Source organism: Dinoponera quadriceps, unplaced genomic scaffold (genome assembly GCF_001313825.1).
Source record: "Dinoponera quadriceps isolate SergipeBrazil2010 unplaced genomic scaffold, ASM131382v1 scaffold707, whole genome shotgun sequence".
Classification (NCBI taxonomy): domain Eukaryota; kingdom Metazoa; phylum Arthropoda; class Insecta; order Hymenoptera; family Formicidae; genus Dinoponera; species Dinoponera quadriceps.
The window spans coordinates 1,419,148-1,444,370 of NW_014555450.1; the positions used below are offsets into that span (position 1 = coordinate 1,419,148).

General features: G+C 43.3%; 2 protein-coding genes across 5 annotated transcripts; both read right to left on the bottom strand.

The window, feature by feature from the left end:
* Positions 1–1,979: 1,979 nt before the first annotated feature.
* Positions 1,980–13,110, bottom strand: LOC106744261 (laminin subunit beta-1). 3 transcript variants are annotated; one of them, XM_014618884.1, is made up of 14 exons: positions 12,885–13,110; positions 12,023–12,167; positions 11,015–11,065; positions 9,883–10,108; positions 9,523–9,822; positions 8,608–9,170; positions 8,292–8,471; positions 7,899–8,224; positions 7,186–7,596; positions 6,844–7,039; positions 6,270–6,716; positions 5,275–5,782; positions 3,944–5,030; positions 1,980–3,803 (listed from the first exon to the last, which is right to left on the bottom strand). In XM_014618884.1, the coding sequence occupies exons 2-14, from the start codon at positions 12,087–12,089 to the stop codon at positions 2,832–2,834; spliced, it is 5,334 nt and encodes a 1,777-aa protein (XP_014474370.1). In that variant the 5' UTR covers positions 12,090–12,167; positions 12,885–13,110; the 3' UTR covers positions 1,980–2,831. The 3 variants fall into 3 exon arrangements, with proteins under 3 accessions (XP_014474370.1, XP_014474368.1, XP_014474369.1); XM_014618882.1 differs by having other exon boundaries at positions 12,767–13,110; XM_014618883.1 differs by having other exon boundaries at positions 12,717–13,110.
* Positions 13,111–15,749: 2,639 nt separating this feature from the next.
* On the bottom strand, positions 15,750–20,364 carry LOC106744180 (glycine receptor subunit alpha-2). 2 transcript variants are annotated; one of them, XM_014618677.1, is made up of 9 exons: positions 20,141–20,364; positions 19,717–19,861; positions 19,519–19,601; positions 19,288–19,431; positions 19,138–19,220; positions 18,926–19,060; positions 18,664–18,764; positions 18,275–18,586; positions 15,750–17,378 (listed from the first exon to the last, which is right to left on the bottom strand). In XM_014618677.1, the coding sequence occupies exons 1-9, from the start codon at positions 20,224–20,226 to the stop codon at positions 17,226–17,228; spliced, it is 1,242 nt and encodes a 413-aa protein (XP_014474163.1). In that variant the 5' UTR covers positions 20,227–20,364; the 3' UTR covers positions 15,750–17,225. The 2 variants fall into 2 exon arrangements, with proteins under 2 accessions (XP_014474163.1, XP_014474162.1); XM_014618676.1 differs by having other exon boundaries at positions 15,750–17,411.
* Between the last annotated feature and the right edge of the window lie 4,859 nt (positions 20,365–25,223).

A 25,223-nucleotide genomic window follows, 5' to 3' on the forward strand; every position in this document is an offset into this window, starting at 1 on the left:
CTCAGTCACCTTGATAATATCGCTCCGATTACCAGCCAACGCCGAGAAAATTCAAATGCTGATGAAACAGGCAATCGTCGGCAACATTTACAAGTGCCTTGGCGAATAATGTGTATGTGTTTGCGTATCTTTAAACCCTCGAATATATATTCGTACAACGCGTATCGTAACAGACCGGACAATTACTTCAGCGCCGGAAATACCTCGTCCGCGAATGTCGTCTATCGTTCTCTCGAGAATTTCACATCACTCGCCTTGTTACATCCCTCTCTGACTAAGAAGATTCTTTTAAAAAAAGACAAACTTCTCTGTGTCTTCCGCTCGGCATTGCCGCTTGGTAGAAAGAAATTTAAAAAGAAGATACAGCTGCCTGATATCGTTGCTGTTGATTCGTCATTGCGGTCAGGAACTGCCAGCCGGAATATAAAAAATGATTCCCGCGTGTTATACGACCGTGCAATTACGTTGCTTTTATAGAAAACAAGGAAAAAAGTCTTGTGGAGTGAAAAGAACAAAAAAAAGAACAAATAGCGAGCGCGCGAATTAGGAATGTTCTCACCTAATTGTTGCGGTCTAAATGTTCTTTTCTTTTTTTCCGAAAAACGCTCCTTTCAAATATTCATTTCCTCGGGAAATATCAGAGGATTGAGGTTCGTTATATAATATAACGGACTACCAGGGCGTCTTTCCTCGTTCCATTTTTCTCGCTCCCATGTGGGAGAACCACTGATTCGCGTACTGAATGAACCCATTGTGCGCGGCCTGCTGAACGCCATTTGAATTCAACAGTGCGCTATTCACGAAATATCCGTGCGTGCGTAAGCTCTCTGAAAGGAAAAGGGCGACTTTAAGGAATGGACCGAAATGACTGATAAAACATTCCGCATGGAGCAAGACTAGCAAGAGTTCGCACGAAAGTTCCTCCTTACGGAGGAACGACATCGGGCGCGTACGACATTTGATGAGGGAAAATATAATCGCGCACATGGCTTCGACGTAACCAGAGACTCTACAATAATAAACGATAAAACCTATTTCGGGCCTCTGCGGAGAGACGCGGGCGTTGAGAAAGTATATTTTGATTGAAAAAATATACCGCCGCGCGTTACTTTATCATCGGTCGCTCGACAAGCGTCATTGTTCGATTAAGTTGAATAGCGGCGACGCCGTTGGCACATCCTATTATTTCATGAGAAACACGTAGCAAGTGAGAGGAAATAGAGATATCGCGACGTTTTCCTCCTGCGGTATCGCGCGCGATATCCGCGTAAAAACCTCGTATAGATAAGCGGTTAAGCTTTAAATCGCACACTTTTAATGCGCTGTACTAACTTGGATGCAATACGAGAAATTCGTATTTCAGCGCGATAGAATATGAAGAGTTAACTCACAGGCTCCATCCGTTCCTTCTTTCCATTTAGTAACTTCTCACATTTTTATTTTACTCCTCTAATACTACATATTAACTTGCGTGTGTACATTATTCTCGTAACATAATATTAAATATTATTGAATTCTTTTTGGCTTTATCATAGCATCATTCCCGCTTGTGTCGAGCGGAATTCTCAACGATACAATGTATGAAAAATCGATCGCAACGATAACATAAATAACGAATCTCTCTTTGACTCTTACGTTGTCAAACGATAATTACACGAATATATTGTTAGCCTTTCTCGGCATGTTATTTTGATGTGCGTGATACTCGGCCATTCTTATAGAGACAAGAATTCGAATTTGAAATGAGGAGAATTCCAAAGAAGGAAATAGCGAGAAAAATCGTGGAAGGTTCGCGATCTTATACGCCGCAGGTGACATTATATATTTACAAATACGCTGACTGTAACTATTCACAGACACTACGATAATCGAGAACGTCACTTGAAATTTACTTCGTTCATAGGTGAAATATGCGTGTCATATTTATGCGCGTTATCAGCGTTATTGTCGAATATCCAGTTAATCCGATTATCTATACATTAATATCTTAAACCTGTATTATAGTTATTTTAGAGTTATTTACATGTAATTTGTATCGTCTAGCGTTAATACTTTGCTACGCTGTTTCTCGTGACTTTAAGTACCGCGTGTCATAAAGTGATGCACATTTTAGCGGACAGAACAGTTTATATTCTTATAATAAAGATAAAAAATGTGTGAGAGCGCACTATGATATAAAAATTGCAAAAAGGATGAAAAATGACCTGGAAAAGACTCGCTGGCAGTATCGAACACCAAGAGAGAGATATATAAATCGTCCTTTCTCTCTCTCTCTTTCTTAACAACTACTAATGGGGCCCCACCATTTATGTCACTAATATAATTCTCCTCGCTTTTCGTGATACTTTCTAGAAAAGAAATGTGAAACGACACAATTTATATCAAGGCATTTTACTGTCTGAATATATCCCTTGAATATCTTCCAAGTATGAAAAATAAATCAACATTATTCAACACTTCTCGCCATCACTACCTTCCGTAAACTTGTTCAGTCGTTGATAAAATATTTTTATTTTTCAAAGATATTTTCCAGGTGATAATAATTATCCGCCTCACTCTGTGCTTCATACATGTTTCATTCTTCCGTTCCAAAATTGAAAACCGCAGCTATTGCACAATTACAAGGACCGACCTCACAAAGACGTAATATTTCTCGCATTAACGCGAGATACAACTCTAACTGGAAACGATCATTCGTCCGATCAAAATAAAAATGTGATCTATTCTACACATCGTAAGAATATTTCTGTGTCGAGCATAACGACGAAAGTCGTCGTGTGATGCATAAGGGATGCATTGGAAACGCGCGATCGGAACGGATGACGCTTGTTTTAAGCGGAACATTGTCTGTACAACTGCGAGTTTTTCTCGATCTCCTCCAAGTGTTTCTCCATCTCCATCGTCAGCGCGTCCACGTCTCTCATCAGGTCATTCAGCAGCCTCTCGTTGTCCCTGTACACGCTCTCCATGCCGTCCAAGTCCTTGAACTTGGTCGACGTATCCGCCGTCAGTTCGGAGGCTCGCTGCAAAAGCTTCTTCGCCCGCTGTATATCACCCTTGCTCTTGTTCACCCGCTGGTGCAACGACTCGTCCGCTCTTGCGTACTCCTCCGACAGCTTTCTCGTCTTGTCGTCGATCACTCGCGCCTCCTCGGCAACCTTTTTCGCCTCCACGCTGATCTCCTTCGTCAGCACAAAGTCATTTCTGACCGATTGCAGCTGCAGCTGCTTGAGACGAGTGTCCAAAGCCTCCACGGACTGGGTGGTGTTGTTCGCTTGAATCTGAGCAGCTCTCGTCACATCGGCGATGTCCACCAAGTCCTTTTGCGACTTGAGCACATCCGCCTCCGCCTTGTCGATGGCGGTCTGTGCCTTCTCTTGCGCTTCCTGCGCATCGTTCAACAGCAGAATCACCTTGCTGGCCAAGTCTTGCTTCTCAATAGCGGCTTCTTTCGCGCGATTGGCGCGTTGCTCGAGCTCGCGAGCCAGTTGAAGATCGTCCCTGGTGTCGGCGAGAATTCTCTCCGAATCGGTGAGTGAGCCGACGATACTCTTGATGCGATCGGCCAACCGCGTAATCTCGTCCGGCTCCAGCTGAATGTTCTTCTCGAGCACCTTGCTCGCGAGATCCCTCACCATAGACGGCGTAGGTTGCTCGTCGTTCATATTGTCCCAGATTCGATTGGTTATGTCCACGAGCTCCTTGGAAATGTTTTCGGAACGGTTGCGCGCGTCCCACGCGTAATTGAAGGCGTCTTGAGCGTTGGATCTCGCCGCTGTAGAGTCTTGCTTGATTTGACTCATCTGAAGGGGAAAGTTTTTTTCTTATAAATTAATATTGTACGCATTAAGTTGAAAGATGGTATTTTGAGAAATTTTCCTCGATATTTGTCAGAATGAAACGAAGAAGCGTGCCTGAAGGAAAAAGAGAACGTTTTACGTACGTTGCGCAACAATTGCTCGGCCTCGTCCTTGTGAGTTTTGATCCTGACAACCTGCTGCCTCGCCACGTCTAGAGCTTGATTGGTCTTGGTGATCGCGCCAGGGTCGCAGGACAGCCCGCCGCAGAAGCCGCAGCCCGCGCCACCGCAGACGGTGCTGCAATCCGTTACGTTGTGTCCGCACATGAGCTTGTTCAGTTCGGGTATAATCATACCGAACGTCCTCAGCTTCTCGTTCAGCTTTACCAACGATTCCTTGTTCCTCTCTTGGGCGTCATCGACGGTGACGCGGTTCTTCGCCAGGAGATTCTCAGTATGCTTGCGGAATCGCTCGGCATCGGCCAGAACGTTGCTGGTGTCGTTGGCCATTCTCTCAGCCTGCCTGGACTGCTCGGCCATCTGCTGAGTCACATTCAACGCGCCCTGCACGTTCTCCTCTTGCAGCCTGGTAGCGTTCTCCCTCAGTTCGGCGGCGGCCTCGTGCAAGCTGTTCGTTCGATTCTTCAGTCCTTTCAGCGCGACGTCCCCGAGATTAACTCTTTGACTGACGTTCTCCGAGAGGTTGTTGATGTTTTCCAGCTGCCGCTGCGCCGATTCGGTGATATTCTTCTCCAATTCCGCGGCCAAGACGTTCAAGGCGCCCAGGTCTTGCGCTCGGATGGTGGTGTTAGCGATCAGCGCCTTTACCTCGTTCAGCGACGTTTCCATGTCGTCGAATTCCTGACTGTAAACTCCGGACGTACCAACCTTCTGTATCCTCGAAGCCTCATCGATTACGGTGTTCGTCTTGTTTCTGAGACCACTCAGTATCAGATCCCAATTGTCGAAGCATTCGCCGCAGGGGCTACACTGAGGCGCGTCACCGTGATAGCCGCGGTCGCATTGGTCGCATTTCTCACCGCCGATACCCTTGTGACAAACGCACACTCCGGTATCCCTGTCGCACTGCTGACTGGCGGAGCCGATCACGTCGCACTCGCACGGGTAACACTCCACGTTCGGGTTACCCCAGAAGTTCGTTTGACACTCGTTGCACCGTCTACCGCCGAAGCCCGGCCTACACTCGCAAGTGCCGTCGTAAGGATTGCATCTGCGCAAACAATAACGACCTTTTCATATCTCGAATGATTGGACGGAAAGCACCCTCTATCCAACGAGCAGTATTGTCGAATGAATGAACAGAGAAAGAATTTGAGGTAAGATTTTCATCAACGACGCCAGTCTGATTCATCAAGATTTTCTTCACCGACAGTCAGAGAAACTCTTCCGTCCGCGATGAGAAACCTATGATGTACGCAGTACTGTGATTTTTCGTAAATTTCATCTGTGCAAACCTGTCTGACACGCTTCCAATCGTGTCGCACTCGCAAGGATCGCAGCCCTCTCCGCTAGCTATCCTCCAGTGATTCTCTTCGCAGGAATCGCAAAGCTGTCCGATGACATGCGGTAAGCATGGGCATTGTCCGGTGAGGTTGTCGCACGGCCCCACGGCCTTGTCGGTGCCCAACACATTGCAATTGCAATCTTGACAATCCTGTCGCAGGGCGTTGCCGTGAAAGCCGGCTTTGCAGATTTGGCAATTCGGACCGTCGGTGTTGTACAAGCACTGGAGGCAACGACCGGTGTGCGGATCGCAGTTGCCTGGCCGACGCAAATCTGTGTTGTTGCTGCACTCGCAGGGCTCGCAACTACCACCGGGTACTTCGGGATTGCCGAAATAATTCTCGGCACAGTGTTCGCATCGGGGCCCGGCATAACCCTCGAAACATTCGCAAATCACGTCCTGCGTTATCGAATCTAACGAGCAGCCGTCGGCGTACGAGTGGCCGGACTCGAGAGTGCCTGACAAAATAATAATAATGATGATAACGAAGCGATATTACTTGATTTCACAACTATTATTCTTTCTTATTCATTAACCCGAGAATGTTTTCTTTCTTCTCGTTTACTCGGTCTGGCCAACAGCGAATTATAACTACGTTAAATTAATTAATCTTACCGCTTTAATATCGTGATATTTGAATATGAGTAATGTCAAAACAACATCCTAAATTATCATCGATATCTCTTGAAGCTGTTCACTCGGCTTGCTTCTTCTAGCGTGGTTCCTCGCTAACTACGCGCGCTTTTACTCACCTTCGCGTTGAACGCATATTTGTCACATTCTGTAGATGTAATCCCCCCCCCCCCCCNTAAACCCCCCCCCCCCCCATGATTAAACTCTCTTTCTCTACTCTAATGCAACTCAAACAAGAGAAGAGTATATATACTACGATTGCAACTACAAATGCTAGGAACATGCGGCTTTCATCACACGCCATTGTCTTACCTGGACACGGACACGCCCTGCAGGGAATATCGACGCCGATTCGTGGATCGCCGTAAAAGGTATCGATACAACGGTCGCAATTGTGTCCGGTAGTGTAGTCTCTGCAATTGATGCAAGCGCCAGTCTTGGAGTCGCAACTGTCCGCATGTCCGTTGCACTCGCAACGTTGACAGTGCGGAAAGTTCCAAAAACCAGGTTCGCACTGGCCGCAGGTTCTGCCGTAAGTGTTACGACGACACTTGCAGCGGCCGGTCTCGACGTCGCAAAAGTTGTCGAGAGCACCGACCCCGTCGCAGTCGCAAGGGATGCAACCTTCGGGACCGAATCCGTATGTGCCCGGTGCGCAACGATCGCAACGTCTGCCAACCACGTTTGGCTTGCAGGGACACGTTCCACCGTAATTTTCACAGAGAAGACTGCGAGATCCCGTCGGATTACACTCGCAAGCTGAAATTCAATGTTGTGCACGAGTGAAATTGATTAAAAAAAAAAAATTACAAATAATCCGTTAAAGAGAAAAAAGTATACCACTTTGTGCGCGCGCAGAGCTGTGATTTATATCAGAGTTACTTACAATGAGCACCCTCGAAAACATAGTAGCCGATACTATTTTGATACTTTCGGCAAATCTCGGGTATATTGTTCCACATGACATTGACGTCGTTAAAAAAGTCGTTACAGTGGTAATGCTCGTATTCCTGGCGACGCAATTCACCCACGCCCGGTGTTTTGAAGAAGGGTATCACGTCTATCCTCGGTTTCAAAACAACCTACGATAACATGATAAAATGAGGAATTCTCACGTGACTCAGGTTTCCAAACGAAAAACATTCATCATTTTACTTATATATAATTATTAGCAATTATGAGATCATTGAATTCGTCGTTATTCGTATAGGTTGATAGTACACATTACCGAGTCGACCAGGATGGAAGCCGAAGGCGTGTCCGGTAGGCCGTTAAACTTGCGAAACTGCAGCACGAGATTGTATCTTTTTCCCGTTTCCAAGCATATAGAGGGTTGCGCCACGGCGCTTCTCGATCGTATCGGCAATTGGGCCCATAAGCGATCGTACTCGGGTGTCCAGTCGGCGCACGGACCGTTCGGATCCGGTGGACTGTCTCTCTCGAGGATGATTTGCACATCGTTCCAAACACCGTGATGCACCGGCTCGTATCGAACGATCACATCGTACCACATGGATCTGCGTATGTCGTCAATGGTGAAGTTCAATATCGAGTCCTCGAGGGCCTTCATGAAACCCGTGCCAGTCCACGTGCTGTTCTTGCCGTCGCGATAAGGCTCTCTGATTACCACTTGACAGTTCTGAAAGTAATTCATTTCTTTGTCGCCCAGTGAGTATTGTTTGTGTGTATTATTTGGAATAATTCGCACAAATTTCTTCTCGTTTTGTCCGAATTTTTGTCTTACGAACACAAATCTGCCCATCTCCTTGAAAGAGAGGATCCTTCCCCCCCCCCCTCTCTTTCTCTCCCTCTCTGTCGATTTCATATTCCGATGGCAGGAAACGAAACGTGCGCATATATCGCGGAAAAAACACGGTATTCTCTGCCTTGTTTCTACGACAGTTGTCTCTCTGCACTGCGTTAATTGGCTTTACTACTCACATCGCTAGCTCTGGATAACTCCCCTTCGTAGATGAGGAAATCGAGCGAGCCGGTGTAGTAACTCTGCTCCGGTTGATTGCACGTTCTCCCGCTGACGTGAGGTCTACATCTGCACTGACCGGTGACGACATCGCAGGAATCCTCGTAAGAGCCGCCGGGATCGCAGTCGCAGGGTTTGCATCCGTCGCGGTCCTCGGAGAGCCCCCAATAATTCGGCAGGCACTGGTTGCAATCGCGCGCGGTGACGTAACGTTTGCACGTGCATTCGCCGGTCACCATATCGCAGCCCTGATTGTCAACGGTGCCCAGAATGTTGCAGGTGCAGGCTACGCATAATTAAGGAAAGGGCAATGAGTTCGTCAAGCTCATCGTTCGATGATTAACTGCCATTACCTTGACATCCTTCGGGATTATCGGGATCAAAGTTCCAAAAGCCGTTCTTGCAACGGTCGCAAGGACGTCCCTCGACATTCGCTTTGCAATGGCAACGTCCGGACTCGTCGCCACTGAGAACGTCGGTTCTCGAGTCGCAAATCCCATCGTCCACGGATCCGCCCAGATTACAGTTGCACGCTGCACGGAGCAAAAGAATGTACTCTTTCTCGATTAATCTCTCATAATCTTTCGCAGGAAATCGGCGCAATATATATGACACATTAAAGCTTATCGCGAAAGCCTGAGAAAGGGAGGCTCAAGTGTGATCACTCACGTTGACAAGCTTCCGGATCGGAGATATCCTTCAAAATAACGTGATAAAAGAATGGCTTGCACTGTTCGCAATTCTGCCCTCGCGTATTGTGCTGGCAATCGTCGCAGACTCCGCCGGACACTCTTCCCGATCTGTCGTAGACCGCCTCGTCAAAGTGGCAAGACGTGGTGTGATTGTTGCAATTGCAACGTCTGCAGGCGTTCGTTTGCTTGCCAACTGCCGGCTTCCACGGCAGATCGTTGTAAAAGTCCTCGCATTTCTCGCAATTGAGGCCCTTGGTGTTGTGAGTACACTCGCATCTGCCGTGCACCATGTCCACCTCGTCGATGACTCCGGGCAACGGTAAACACCTGGACGCGTGTCCGTAGCAGGAACAGGAGCCACGTATCACCATGTCCTCGATGGCGTAATAATACTTTTCGCGAATTTCGGCACGATCGTCGAGCAAATCGTCACCCAGAGTGTGAAGTCTCGTCATGTTGATTCTAAGATTGGTTATCTTTAAAAGATTCTGCACTTCTTTCGAATACGGATTGACGATGTCTAAATTTCGCGGCAGCACTCTGAAACGTGAAAACGAGCTTGCTTCATTTCGGACTTTGCGTGTCTCATAGATCACACAGAGACATGCACATTTCTTATTCTATGTTTTTTACGGCTCGAATCAATTTTTCTTGTGCGCGCGGCCGATAATTATGCTTGCGCTCAATGAGATCCGCGTCAATGCGATAATGTACACGGTGTCTCGAGCGATTTATATGTCTGCGCGTTATATTACATATAATCCTTCCACCAAAAGTGTGGAAAATCTACCGAAGGGAATAACTGAATTTGAAATAGAGACACGGAGAGATGTAACGTGAGTCAAGATACTAAACAAACGCACGCGAGGAAATTTGTTGAAAAACCGCCTACCTGAAAATTACGTCGCCGCCATTGGAAGGAGCCACAGCCGAGTATCTCGTCTCGCAGATAACGTCCGTTAACCTTTGAGGCTGATGGGTAGGGATCCCGGGGAAATAGTGTTCACAGTTGTGAGCGAAGTACCGGTATACCTGCCAGGTCTCCCCGAAATCGTACGATCGTTCGATCAGCATGGCGGCTGGTCGGAAGGTTTGGAAGCGAATGATGATATGCGTGAAGTGAAATTCCGCTTCAAGATCGAAGCGTATCGTAACATTTTCCACCCCGTTCTCAGCTTGCCACCACGACTTGCTATTTAACACGTTTATTGTAGAATTTTCTCTTGTGAGAGATAAAGTGGCGGAATCTCACCTGCCGACGATGTTCTCGATGTTATGCTGCCGCTTGGGAAACGACGAGTCGCAGAAGAAACATTTCTTTCTCTCTTTCAGATGAGAAACGATGCAGAACCTCTCGGGTCCCTTCAGACCGCACGTCGACGAAGCGTTCAGTTTGTTCTTTCGACCGATCAGCAAATTTCCAGTCGCTGGGTAACACGAGCTCTGCTCACAGGGGTGTGGTATTTTCGCGTGCGATCCTGTGAAAGAACTCTTATATGTTACACTTTCTCGTCGCATGAATTTTATTTCAGTCACATGTAATTATTTCCTTCTCCTAGAACAGCGGGGTCACCGTGATAAATCGTATGTGCCGAGGAGAATATTGCTTCTGTTGGGGTTGGTTCGCGTCGATTAGTACATACGACGTTAGTGCGCGCGCGTATTTACATTGGGATTAAAATGAATGAAGATAAAAACTAAGGGAGAATTAGCTACAGAGGGAACCAGTTTTGAAATAAATCTTTATTCGTGTTAAAAATATTATTCTTCTTAAGTTGCATTGTGTGAGCAACATTACGACATGTGTGTCGAATTAACTACAATACCCCGAAGGAATATATGGCGTATTTACGAACGCTACCTCTTGATTTTGGAGCGACTGGACGCCGATTACGATGTTCTGTCATCACCTCTGCGGGTGACATATCCCCTCTCTGCACCGATCCTGAACAATACCCCCGCTTTTATTTATAGTTGCATGTCTTCCCTCTCTTTACTCGCGTCGAGTAAGAGTTTTCGTAGTTTTATAAAAATATGCTGATATGGTTCTCTCTTCTAAGTTGTACGGTGAAACTTATTCCGCGAAGAGAAGAAAAAATCTCATTTCACTGTCAGAAACTGGACCAGAGATCAGACTCGGAGAGTCGTTAACGCGACGAAGAACGACTCTCGGCTGCTTTCAAATTCAAGATAACACTAAAAACAATCGACTGAGTCGTAAAACATTCAGCAGGAATCTTTCCATTCCAACGCTTGAATATTCGACCGGTCGGCCCAAGATAGCAGCAAAAATCCATTACGTTGGAACTGAGTTTCACTTCCGTATGAATATTCTTTCGCGAAAATAATGTATAAAAGTTTCGAAGGAGAACAGAGTCTCTTACCTCTGGGTGGTGGTCTGTATTCTCTCAGTCCATATTGAGAATTTACGAATCCTATAAAGAATCAATAAAAGAACGTTAAGAAAGATTTCGAAGAATCAATTCAGAGAGAACATTTTCTTGACAAAATTTCGCTTAAGAAGAAAAGTAAGAAAGGGAAGAAGGAATTGGGTGACGCAAATAATGTTCGTGCGCAAAAAACTGTAATTATTCTAAGTGCAAAGTGATCTTTCCAGAAATGTCTCAAATGACGCTGAAGTACGCTGAAACAGTTATCAAGAGGCGTTATACTACCGGTGGAGGCTATCGCAAAGAACAGCCGGATGTTTATTAGACAAGGCAGTCCTGAAAAATATTCTGTTAACTGTGCAACAACTAGTTATTCGAAAAATATCGATCGTTATGAAAATACAAAAATAAATAAAACAGACTGAGATGATGAAAAATTGTAGATAAAAACCAGTAAGTCTCCGGTGGGATACAACTTTGTCGTATTATAACGGCACTGCGATCTATAATGATAAATTAACATTTGCGCGCGATTTACGTCTGTTGAATAGTCTCTTCTCAGAATCGATCGATAAATATACACGAGGATCTATATACGTTTGTAAGATGATTCGCATTTAGAAGCCGAAATAAACTTGCTGCTTTCAAAAGGAAGGCAGGTCGCGGGGTCACATCATTATCTAATCGGCGGCGGATAAAGAGTTTGTTCGTTAAAAGAGAACGATATATGTGGAATTTGGGCCGCACTTTATCCACCCTAAAAGAAATAATTTTGTTATGTCATCCTTTTGCAATATCGATTATTAATCCAGCGTTGAAAAGCGCTAGTATTTAAATAGAAAAAGAAACGAGTTGTAAAACGTACAAAGGTACATTTTTTTTTAAACTCTTTACTCTTGAAAAACAGGATGTTTAGACATAGACGAGAATTGTATATTTTGACAAATCACTTTGCATTAATAAATTAAAGTATAATATTAAAAATGCATATCAATTACGTACCTGTTAAAATATTAAGTATAACAATTAAAGCTGCAAGGGCCACATGTCTATGATGAACACGGTGCATTGTTGTTCTGCTTTTCTTCTGTCTATGTAGATTTTTTCGCGACGGTGCTGAGCCTCATCGACTATGTGGTTCAAATTTCTACGAGAAAAAAATTAAATATCGCGGAAATAATACGAAATTATTACGAACAAAATATCTCTTTACTTTTTTTTAACTTGAAAACATGTGTTTGTGATCAGTTACAAAGACCCCCTGATAAAGAAATATATTGCCTAAAATTGTAAATACTTATGAAAAAACACAATATGAGGGAGAGAAAGAGGCTTATCAGCATGTTACTTATTTCAAGAAGAGCATTTTCCAATAACATCAGATCAAATAATAGAAGCAGGTATCTAACAATTTTTAACAATTATTTTTATTCCAAAAATAAAAAGGATTGCGCGTTTTATACTCAGAGAGAAAGAGAGAGAGAGGGAGTAACGGTGTCGAAATAATTTTCCCCGTGTCATATTCAAAATATGAAAAGTGAGAAAAATGTGAAATTTCAGAATTGAATTGAAAGAATAACAACAAACATCGCAAAAGTCATTGCCGCGCACTTGTAAAACAAGAGTGATTCTTCTCGCTGCAGTCGATGTGCCGTATCTTTTTTATCTCACTCTCTCTCTCTCTCTCTCTCTCTACCTGCGCTCTGTAACTGCGTCAATGCACTCGCTGCAAATAGTCTTCCCTACCGCACGCAAGTCGACGAAAAGTCTCTTCTTGAAACGGCGTCGTCGCTTCCAAGTTACGAGTGGCACGCTGCGAGTTCTCGACACGGCCGGAACTCGCCGAAACCTGTGGACAGCTCACCTCGTTGTCGTCGTCTACCTCAACGTCATTCGTTGATCTTCTATCACTGAACCCACGTTATCCTCGCGGTAACGCAACTCGGCCCTTTCTTGACAGGTGCACGCGGCAGCAACACTGCTGGAAAATTGTACACGAGCACGGAAAATGAAAAACACGGCGGACGCGCCTTGTGACGCGCGTCTCTCTCAGGCTGAGTCTCGGCTTGCCGAGTCGCGACTCCGCTCGAGGTGCCCGTCAGTGCCGTACAAACGGTCACGAAGCTTCGCGGGAACGAACGGGAGAGGGAACAACAGATGGAAAAGCGACGAGTGGGACTGAATGCCGGGCCGGCAGAGAAGAAATTTATATTCACAAATCCTCGAAGAGATCCGAAATAGCTCGATATTTAAGCGTCATTTTCTCTCCTCTTCATCGACCAAACGAGAAGCCTGATTTTTTGCAAGATGAAAGAACACGTAGTTGAGATAGTTTGCTAAATAGATCGCACTTTTCCAAGCTACGTGCGCGACTGAGTGCGATTTTCCAGAAATTCATTTACGGGAAACTCGAGACAAGTCGTCAAATCTTAGTACGCGTGCAAATACCTGCCTCTTTAACGATTCCGAGGAATCGGAGAAAGAGCAAATTATTGAATACGCAATTATTGAAGAAAGTAGGAAAAGTTTCGAAATTCCCGAAGGTTTTCTCATCTCAACTGTAGTAATAATCCTGTTCTAATATTGATGTATACCTTGTAAACGTTGCTTTTCGGTGATAATCCTTTGGATGATTACTAACGATACGATAAATTCATCGCATAAAGAGAATATTTTTCGCGTGTAAATAGGTCTTCTATCATAGGTCAACGTTCTGTCGCCTGATAGTGTCACTTTTTATGCATGCTGTACGCAATAACGCGTCGCGGGAAACATTTATCGCACAGAATGAGAACTTCAAATCCAGTAACGTCTCCAATTTGTGTCAACTCTTGCGAATTATGTTTCTCGCACACCCGTTATACCGCCGATGATTATACTGCCGCACATGTGCGGCACACATGCACGCTGGTCCTTCAAAGCCTATATATTGTGTTGTAAAGCTTATGAATCTCCGTAATTTTAAACGTCATTTTTAAAACAGCAATGTGCTTACGCTCCAATTAATTAATGAAGCGTACTGCTTGAACTCGAATATGGTCCAACGTGAGGACTTGAATCAATGAATGGTTCTTGTTAGCATCTTGCTGACCGGTAACAAGAAGAAAAATAAAATCTTCAATTAAACAACCTCGATTTTACGAGACCGTTTGAATTCATACATTTATTCCAGTTGTGTCAATTCCGGATATCATCCCTTATCGATCACATATAAATCAATGAGGAAACATCTTGAGATGAAGAATTTTCAAACCTTGTGATATCCTTCATTCTGCCGACATCTTTAGAAGTTTCTTCAGTTATAAACGGAAGAACAAATCAACTCTCGTGCATTCTTTTAGGTTTGTTTTGCAAAAAATATTGTTTAATATGAAGAAATGGGGGGGGGGTGGGAAGAGAGGAAAGGAGATTGAAAAATTTCGCCAAATTCACAATACAAATGCCTGTAACATTTTGTTCGAATAATGATTTAATCGGAGCATACGACACAATATTGACGATATTTAAGCATGTGTTCCGCGCTACGTTCCGATTTCACAAATCTATCCGATGACACGCGTATCTCGGCGCGCGACGAAAGAGAACGGGAAGCGGCGAACTGCCCTGGAAAGGCGAGACGAGGAAGAGAAGGCGATGGCATTCTGCTATCGTAGCTGGGGTACATTGTACAGATAAGGCAGCCCACGCTACGCTTCCTTCCTCCACGATGATCCCACTTTCCGTTTCTCCACGCGAATGTACTGATTCGTTGTGTCGGCCTATCCGTGACAGCGGACAATCGCACAACGCCGGATATTATCGCGCTTCTCGTCCTGTCTGCCTTTAGAATTAATTCACCCCAATTAGCACAAAGAATTCGTCGTACTGACTCGTGACGTTCGATATAGAATCACGGCGAAAATTTCGGATTTAGGCGGAGTTCAACATTCAAAGTGACATTGGTCAACTCGCGCAAAATATGAAGATAATGCCTCTACGTCTCTTGAGAAAACATATCTCTTACATTGTATTTCTTTGTATATCTTGTATTTTTGTAGTATATATATATATATATATATTTTTTATGAAATTTATACATGCCTTAACATGAATCAAATTTCGTAAAAGAAGAGGATCGTTGCAAAATCATATTGTGTCCTGTACTATCAGTTTACTACATAATCCTATTTTTATCTCAGTCATATGAGATTGACACATATGTGTGTGTGTATATATATATAAAATGACGAATGGAAAAGAAACAGAAAAACGTTTTGCCGAGTACTATGCGGTTGATACGATCCTGCGCGATTCACTCTGGTGGGGTTGAATGTGTAGGCGGGGAATAAAGGTACGAACCAGAACAGATTTCCTTTTTACTGACAATGACTTCGTTCTGTAGTCTTACTTAGCACCAATAGATGGCAATATACAAAGATATAATGAATTTTCCAATTAATTATATCTTACATCAAATTATACAGCGATATGAATAAAAATAAACTTACCACAGATTATTTATTTCATTAAAATTGAAAAAAAATCTTTCATTGGTATTATCCGCGTTATCATTCGATTAAAACTATACTACAACTATTCTTGTCGGGAATCTTTGCTTTTTTTTTTTTTTCAAACTGTTGGGAAAACGAGAAATTTTCATGTAAGAGAGACTCATGATATCAAAGGAATAAAATTGAATTGGAACCTATATCGACGAAAAATTACTTGCTTTTTATTATGCACATTATTAACGTTATACAGATGTATAATATAGATACGTTAGTGAAACATTCAATGTTACTTATTGCGATAACATTTCGATGACGCAAAGATTTAGTAACGCGCATTCCTTTATAATATTTAAAAATCAAAATCCAAGATTTGGTTTATATGTTTTCATTAGACGCGTATTACCAGATTGACAACATTACAAACTGTGCGTCTGAGAATTTTCTATTAGGCCTTCGCGTCGAGATACAAGTTTTATACGATGAACAAAGCATGGTGCGAAGCTGAAGTAAACATGACGACATTTTCTATATTCTTAATACGCAACCTTAGCGTACGTCGTTGATCCTGAGCTACTCGGGCGATTGTACACGTTTATCATACAAATAAGAACATTATTTAACGAAAACAACATTTACAATAACTTGTGTGTATACACGTACATAGAATGTCTGACGCGTATACATTCGTTCGTGTGTGTGTGAGTAGGTACACGGAAAAAGATTTGTGTAACAGAATAGGACAAAGTAGGCTCGATGACGATATCTCTGTTGTTGCGACTGGAAACATTCTCATCTGCTTTAAATCTTAGATTACGCGTCTAATACTTATGTACGTACAAGGATGCCACACTGGCTGCAAATAGCGTCTTCGTTTGTTAAAACACACGACTAAGAGATGGCTAAATATAAATGCACGATAATGAAATGGAAAAGAAGGGAAAATCATTTTAAATCATTTATAAAGAACGTAGTAACGCGCGGAAATGTTCCGTGCGTTGTTACATCCGCGCCGCGCATAGCGAATATCTTACTTTCAAGCGGCCCGCAATAAATTTGTTTTCAAATTAACAATCAAAGCACATCGCGTGATTTTATAATCATTTTAGTATACCGTTTTGCAAAATTGTTTGTAAATTCCTCATATTGTGTTAAAGTGCTCAAAGATGAAAAGATAAAAAGTCGGATGAGAAAGAGTTTACACATGTATTGTAACAATACGATGATAATATAATAAAGCCTTTACAATATGTCTCGTAGGGAATAAATTCGAAAGAGTAAAAATCTCAGAGAGAGAGAGTGTGCGTGTGTGTGTGTGTGTGTGTGTGTGTGTGTGAGTGTGTGCGTGCGCATATGTGAAAGAGAGACATTTTAGAAGCCTTTATATGTTACACTAGATTTTACGCCTATTATTCGCACTAGTTGTATTTTCCTTCGATTCTCCTCCAGTATTCCATAACGTTTTTTCATTGCGAATCTCCGCTAATTTCATCGGGATTCGTTTTCGGGATTAAACCGTTTATTGCGTTAGATAATAAAGAAATTTTTCCAAAAGAATCGTATTGCTCTTTGATATATGCTTCACATATATCTACGTACCGCCGCTGGTTTTATCATCGACACGTATCTTCGTTGTCGTCCTTCCTCTTGTTCGTTTCTTTCGGAGTACACCGACAGCCATACAATCATTCTTTCGCGAGTTACCTCGTCACTGTCGTTTAAATGTATTCGGCGAACATTATCCAGTAAGTGACGTTCAACACGGCGAACAGAAAGGGGAAGAAAACGCGCGAGACACGGTCAATGTTGAGGGCGCGTATCCGCGCCCTTTGCGCCGGGGTGGGTCCGGATGATGGGGCGGCCGGTGATTTCTGCGATCGGCAGGATAACAACATTGCGCATTCCTGCGTGACAACCATCACAACATGAACCATCACCATGCAGACCATCCGTCTCCCATGCCTCGCAGAGCGGGACACAATTTCGGATGACAATAGCCGCAAAACGCAGTTACGAAAATGTTAAAATTATTATGATCCTCGAAAGAAAGAGCTTCTCGCATTGCACGGATTTGAGTGAATGCGGCAAGTGTATGCGCGTTACGTAATGACGACAAACATTGCCGAAAATTTAGCAAGAAGAATTCTCTTAGCAAGAAAGGAATGTTAGTAACAGCATTTGTCACACACGCACGATTTTAGTGCGAGTACCAACAAATCTTTTTAGTTGCGAATCCTGCGGAAAAGTAACTGCGAAATTGAAACCTGATTACCTTTCCTCTATTCGAGGCATAGGAGTGGTCCAAAATAGGCTAGCCTGAGATCGATGGTGTAACAATTATAACAAACTGACAATTTTTATCGAATATTTTCTCCCTCCCTCCCTCCCTCCCTCTCTCTCTCTCTCTCTTTCTATCACTCTCCTTGTAATTTTCTCTGCAGGAAGCCGCGGTTCTCATTGGATCAGCCTCAAAGTTCAGTTGGATAATTGAGTAAAATTTTGCTTGAAAATGTGCATTCGCAATGGGAACAAATGCTTCATCACCTTTCGAGTAATCACCTATGTTTTCTCGCAGCATTGCGATGATACCCCCTTATCGTACATGGATGTGGTCGGTTTTTCAATTTTTTTTTTTTTTCAATCGGTCCAATCGAAAAATTGATCTCGGCGACATAATCAAGCAGAGCCTGCGGAGAGAGCTGGAGAAATCCTTCGACCTTAGGCTGCCTTAGGTGGTGATGGGAGCTGTTTTTCATCCAGGTGTTACCTTGGTGGCGATATCGAAGATCTTGTCGAGCTTAGCCGAATCCGCGGTGCTCGTCGTCGTCGGGGGTGGCGGCGGGGGCACGGGTTTCGCATCCGAGTCACCGAGGACAATGTTCACGAGACAATACTCCATCAGCGCCATAAACACGAACATTGTGCAAACCGACATGAAGGCATCAACGGCCTTCAAATACGAAACAGGCGGTAACGAGGCTTGGCTCTTGGCGTGCTGCGTGGACAGGGTGAGTAACGAGGTGACCCCTAAGGTAACTCTGGCAGGCGCGGCCTCGGGTTTTATCCAGAACGACATCCACTGCGCGCAATATCACACCGTTATATTCGGTGACAAGCATATGTTTCAAAACGCGTTCAAATCTTCGCGCTACTCACCGACATGATGACGATCAAGCACGTTGGAACATAGGTGTGGAACATGTAATAACCGAGACGTCGCTTCAGCACGAATATGACCTCGAGACAGGTGAAGTTACCTGATGATTGTTAAACGATATTGCGGGATCTAAAAAGTCTCTCAAATGATATGAACGCATGGGTGCTTCTTGGAGTCGTAAAACGTCCTCAAGAGACTTTCTTAATACGTAAAATAACCGTATCATAGAAGAACCGTCCCGACGTACAGTCATTCACTTACCCGTGGAGTAGACTTGCGTGCAGTCGGCTGTATAATTCTTAACGAGTTGCAACTGGGGCAACTCGATGTTCTCGTCTACAACGAGAGGAACATCGGGATCCCACTGGAAAATCATTTCGTCCGTCGTGTGCGACACTGTTGACCGTTTTGTTTGCACGTGAGATACGAACGCTCAATAAGAGTACAATTTACCAATTATAATTGTGACTTACGACTTTCCATTTGCAGTTTACATTCCTGAGTATCGTGGGGGTAAATAAGAAAATTCATGGCGCAAGAGAGTTTTAAGGTCAGTCTAAAATCATGAATATTTTCTCAAACGTCGGTCACCTACGGTGAGAAGCTTTCTCATGTAAACTCACTTCACCATGTAGAGAATGGTTTTGTCCTTGTATAGCCACAGATAATGATTCGGTATCGTCATAGTTTGAAAAGTCACCGATTTCGCGTTTTTAAAGAAGGAATCCGGCCGCCACATGTTCTTCAACCAGTCGACCTCCAGTAATCTTCAATTTCATCGAGCGGAATGCAAATCGAAGAGTTAATCGACAAAGCTAACAATGCGTGAGCACGTGTTTCTAGCAAGCTTATACCTATACTCGGATGTCATGTTTTCCGGCAATCGAAGCCTATTGTCCTTCCATGTTTGGGCAAAGAAAATGTCAGCAGCGTATGTCTGCAAAAGTAACTCGTCGGGCATTATTGTTCACTCAGTGCGACTCAATGAAACAAAAGTAATAAGCAATTTCTCACTTTCTATTAACATTTGCCAAAATTATGCCAAGTTTTACCATTGAATTTTCGTCGATGGAATCGAGTCCCATAACGGTAACGTGAAAATACACTACGGTTGCCTGGCCGTCTTTCTTGGGAGGTCGCATTTTGTCATAAAACTTTGGATCCTCCGGCAGAAGATCGAAAAATTCTAAGCTTCTTCTGTAATTTTAATGGACGATTCCAAAAATTGAACCGTTTTCACGTGACACGTCATTGCGCGATATATATCAATTAACTAATTATTTATAGACGACGACGCTCCATAGTACCGTTCAAACTTTTAGCGTGGCCAATCTTAACTCTACTTATTACGCAGCCTCCGTTCCTTACAAATGCAATTTATCGAACGATATCTTCCAAGCAATTATTTGATTTGCGCGCAATATTTCTCGGAAAATCTGATTGTTCAACATAGCAACATGAACGTTGTGTACTCACTGAGCATTCGCCGCACGGCCGAAAAACAGAAGGAGCAAGACGGACGAAAGTGTCGCGGAAAACATGCCTATCTCCTCCGTGGACATGGTTGGTTACTTTTAACGCATCTTCGTGTCGCGACACAACGAAGGGAATGCGAGAAAATGAGTTTGCTCTTCATGAAACAAGGAAAGGTCTTGTCCGAACGGCCCAAGACTGAAACTGCGCCTAATCGGTACCCCCGAATTTACGAGAACGGACAGACGACGACTGAATTCTTGGAAACGACTTTGTCAAATCTGCAGAATCCTCATCGTCGCATATAGACACGAACCGTGAAAGTGGTGCAGGTGGAGGTGGCGGCGGCAGCGGTGGTGGTGGTGGCAGCGGCGGCGATGGTCGCAGCGGTGGTGGTGGACCGACGGCAGTACCTTACCGCCTAACTCCACCTCCACTTAACAGAGGGAACAAGTGCCAGGGAAAGAAGGGGTAACTCCCGCTCATGACGTATACGAAGACAGGCCTGGGATAGAAATCTGGAGTATCGCGCTGGATCGACGAGAGGATGTGGAAAGAGGTGGTGATCACCCCAGGGATACTCGTGTCATTGGTTTACGTCGCTCAAATTTACCCCAATGCGGCAACATCGTCGTCGTCGACAGGGAGCGTTTATATTTTTCTTTTTAATCGCGAGTAGATTCGTTATAAATTATCGCTTCCTCGATCCGTTGAAATTCCTTCAAATTTCAAGTCAATCCCATGATCTTCTCTTGTTTTGCAATGTGACCCTTCACACACACACACACACACACACACACACACACATGGGCTTTATGTGGATTGCGATAAAGCTACATTGGATTTTTTGGACGTTTGGTTTGTCACAATGACATATATGTTGTTGCATTTCGAAGAAAAATGTCATCAATGGCGCTCTTCCAGTTTTTCCGCAGTTTCTTCATCTCGTTCGACTCTCTTCCCGAAGGATTGGAGGAGGCGCTAACTAGTAGTATGCTATTTGAAGACACCAGTACGTCGCTCGATATATCGATCTTCGAAAATTGTGCCACGAATAGGAAGGTACGTCTAGCTCGTACAGTGTCGAGTGGCCACTTATCGAGAAAGTATACACACGTGTCGATGTGTAGGTGCAATTCACCCCGGCTGCGTACGTGCACGGAAGAGAGAATGACATATCTGCGAGAGAGAAAATTCGAAGGTAATAGCAGATTTGATATATTTGCTCCTTCCTCGCAATTGAGAAATCTCATGTGTTTGCCTCAACGTTACTTTGCTGCGTAGCAAATCGCAAACAATCTCATTAGCGGCGTCACTTTTAGCGAACGTAATCGCACTCTATCCCCTGCCCTTCACGAGCTCACGATCCGCATACTCTTACTTTGTCCTTAATTAAATTTTGTCTCACAAGTTTCATCTTTACTCGAATTTCTTGATTGGTACAGCATTCGAAGGAATACATCACCGAGGCGGGATTCATCAATCGTCGACTTTCCAAATATCTTCCCTTTTGATACTCATTGCTAATTAATCAAGTACCAATATGTGATAATATCTTTCCATAGACAATCATCCTTGATAAGGAAACGCGAGGAGAGGTACGTTTTTCCGCACAATCAGGTCACGGGGCCTGGGAATACTAGATTGTGCGAGACGTGTGCTCCTTCGACAATTCGTTTCCTGGCGTTTCCTTATCTCCGTCGATTGCATCCTCTGTATCGTCTCGCCTTAAAAGGCGAACGATCAATTCAAGTTGCCCTTGTGTTTCTTCCGTGTAACAAACAGGCCAAAGTTATGTCGGAGGAGACGATTTCTCGCAAGTATCGGAACTAATTCCCATTAGATTCTCCACGATCGCGCGAAGGATCAACTATCACGTCGTCGCATTTAGACCAACTATCCGGTGAACACCAACTAACCAATGTTATAATTTCTCACTGTTGCGTAACACGCGCGTTATATTTACACGGTTGAATTATAATTGATTGATGTGTTACTGGTGTTCACTGGGTATCGATGAGAGACGTGCGCGCGGCGAAAAGCGATAAAATCGATTACAAGTGCTACGAGTGCTGGCGAAAGCTCTCGGATATCGCTCGTTCAAGGGAACGATTACGTCAAAGGTTTTATGACATCATTTGAAGTATCATCGGCGCGGTTCGAAACCGAGCACAATCCTCTGAAGAAGAAAGGAACAATGGAGAAAATCGGGCCTGCTGACTGAAAGTAACAACATATTGCGCGCCGCACTAAATCTTGCGCGGAAAGCAGCGATCATCGTCCGTCCTCTCGAATCAATCGCATCTACCTTCTCATTCCCTTGTCAGATTAGCAACGAGGCTCAACTAGATGTCGAGAGAACGTGTGTTTCACGGGTCGCTTCCTTTTTTTCGCAAACGTCAGCCGAGAAAGGGAAGGAGAGCGGTGAAGGATAGAAGAAGAAGAGGAGAGTTCGCCGCGGGGAAAAAGAGGGAAGAGGGATGGCAAATTTTGCGAGGTAGTTGGAGACGACGATGCACGATAAGCACGCTCTATCCCCTTTCTCCGACCTGAGGCTGTCTGCTCTGTGCCTTGCACGCTCGACTCGGCCACAAGTGCCCACCCACACCACCGTATTCTGCCTATTATTTTCGACCGTCGATTTTCGATTGTCGCGCAACTGCCGACGTAGGGACTCTTCTTACGGCTGCTTACGCGTGTATTTCGGCATTACACATCGCGAACGAAAGGAAAAACGGCGGCTATCGATGAACGACATCACGCACACGACCGGTCGTCCCTACGCGTCGTTACAAATGGCTATGAACGAAAGTTTCTCCAATGATTTTCATTGCGATTGAGAGACGTCGGTTCCTTCCGCAAGTACGATTTGTGGAACGTAAGTGAATATAATTCAACAATGTCTGCCTTTCGATTTCGGGTGCATTATAATATTAGTATGTATATACTCTGATGTAACGAGTAATATACCAGTATAATCGGTATGTTCCCTTTCTTTCGTCACATGCTTCGCGAGTATTTGGAGAAATTATGATTGAAATGCGTGAAAGATGTGTTTGTGAAAATTGAAAAAGATTTATTACAGATACTCTTTGTAATACAGAAAACGATTGGACGCAGCCATTCATATTGCTATTTCATCTTGAGAAATGTCACAGTTGCACTCCCCCGATATAAATTTGTGATACTCGTGTTTTTTTTTTTTTTTTTTAGAGAGAAAAATAAAACGTTCCGTGATGCGCAATAGGCACAATACACGTAATACTTTTTTTCCTTTTTTGTCGGTGTGAATTCAAGATCGTTAGATCCGGAATTGATTTTCCGTGGAAAAACATAAAAACTGTGCTGTTACCGTTTAAACTAAATATTTTTACCAATTATATTCAAAATGTCTATATAGCAATATATGCAGGGTGAACCACGCAACGTGATCAGTTTATTTTATTAGTTAGTGGACCGCTTGAAGATCTTTTTGTCTAATACGGTTCAAGGTGAGATATCTAATGATACCATATGACGATAAGTAATAGAGAGTAACAGAATATCTAAAGCGTTAGCACGGCTGCGTAAATTGTTTTCTCTGCAATTACGTCGATAATACAGAATGTTTCGAAACTGTTCTTGTATACTCGAAATGTTAACAGCGCAATGCGCGAACGTATGCTGTTATTGTGGCGCATCGTGCCTAATAAAGCTATACGAACATCATCATCCAGCATTTTGCATGTCAAAATGTCACAGCATGTAGTGTGCGCACCGTGATAATACCATGCGAATATCATCTGTTTTAACAATATAAAATAGTACTTGTACGAGTACAGAGTGCACTGACGTGCCGGCACGCTTGGTTATCGAGGTGAGTGTGAAATTACTGTGCCATAACGAACTTACCATATCATCTTGTGGTACCGCCACCTAGCGTGAAATTAAGGAATCACGAAACAGTTTACAATAACTGAAATTCCATGGAGTAGTAACAACCATTTCGATTTTTCCCCTTTTTCCACACAAATGCGAATGATAAAAATAAATGCATTCTCTGCTCCGCAATACAACGACGTTCTGGACTTTTCCATCGAGTGAGAGCTATTGTATGTGTAATATCTATGTGTCTCGCTGTTACAGCGAGTTATGCATCGCAGAATGATAACGTATATCGAGAGGTGATAGAATATAATAGAATCGAGGAATCGTTTCCAAACAACTTAATCAATGATTCGATTTAACCTCTTCGTACAATCGCAACCTCAAAAAATTCAAAATTATTCAAGCTCGGTCACGTAGATATTCCCGATAATGATTGCATCTGGTGTAAAAGAGAGTATAATAATATCACGGTATAAGAAAAATCTCCTGTGAGATGATAACGCGAGCAGATCAAATAATTTCCAAAAATGTATCGAAAATTTGCTGAATTAATTTAGTAATAGTAATTAGTAATTTAGTAATAATAGTAATAATAGTAATAGTAATTTAGTAATAGTAATATGGTAAATGTTACTTCTGGATCGATTCAAATTGGGGACTTCAAGAATCGTTAAAATATTGCTGAAAATCGCATACAAAAAATGTCTGAAATCTTATAAAAATGCATATATTTGTTTTTGCAAAAATTGCTTAAAATAACTTAAAAAGTAGACCTCCCAAAGTGATATTCCATTCTTGGACCAAGGAAAATTGAACACATTAATAATCGTTAAAATATCGCTAAAAATCTTTTTATTTATATCTAAAACATATTTATTTAATATATCGCTGAGAATTACATAAAAAAATATTTGAATTTTCATAAAAATCAACCTCCCAAAATGGCATTTTATTTCTGAAGCAGGGGGACATTTAAAAATCATATAAAATCCAGTAAAAATTCATCGTTTTCAAGCATACTCTTTTTCAGTCTACAAATTATAGACCACCGCCTAAAAATGGGAAGAATGAAAAACCATGTAGAAATCTCGCTCTCAAAGATAAATTGAATGCGAATATAAGAAAGATCGCAATATTACGACGAACTCTTTACGCACGCAAGTATATATAGGAAACTCAACTGGCTGATATTATCCGAATAACAGCGACCTTGCGATTT

Bases quoted from the DNA above. Each gene is read 5' to 3' on its own strand.
- LOC106744261 (XM_014618884.1), bottom strand. From the start codon at position 12,089: ATGCACCGTGTTCATCATAGACATGTGGCCCTTGCAGCTTTAATTGTT. The intron at 9,171-9,522 runs GTAGGCGGTTTT...TTCACGTTTCAG, and splicing joins GGCGGCGACGTAATTTTCAG to AGTGCTGCCGCGAAATTTAG. The intron at 6,717-6,843 runs GTAAGTAACTCT...ATTGAATTTCAG, and splicing joins TGTTTTCGAGGGTGCTCATT to CTTGCGAGTGTAATCCGACG.
- LOC106744180 (XM_014618676.1), bottom strand. From the start codon at position 20,226: ATGTCCACGGAGGAGATAGGCATGTTTTCCGCGACACTTTCGTCCGTC. The intron at 18,765-18,925 runs GTAAGTGAATGA...AACAATCATCAG, and splicing joins CACGCAAGTCTACTCCACGG to GTAACTTCACCTGTCTCGAG. The intron at 17,412-18,274 runs GTAACACCTGGA...GTTGTCACGCAG, and splicing joins TCTTCGATATCGCCACCAAG to GAATGCGCAATGTTGTTATC.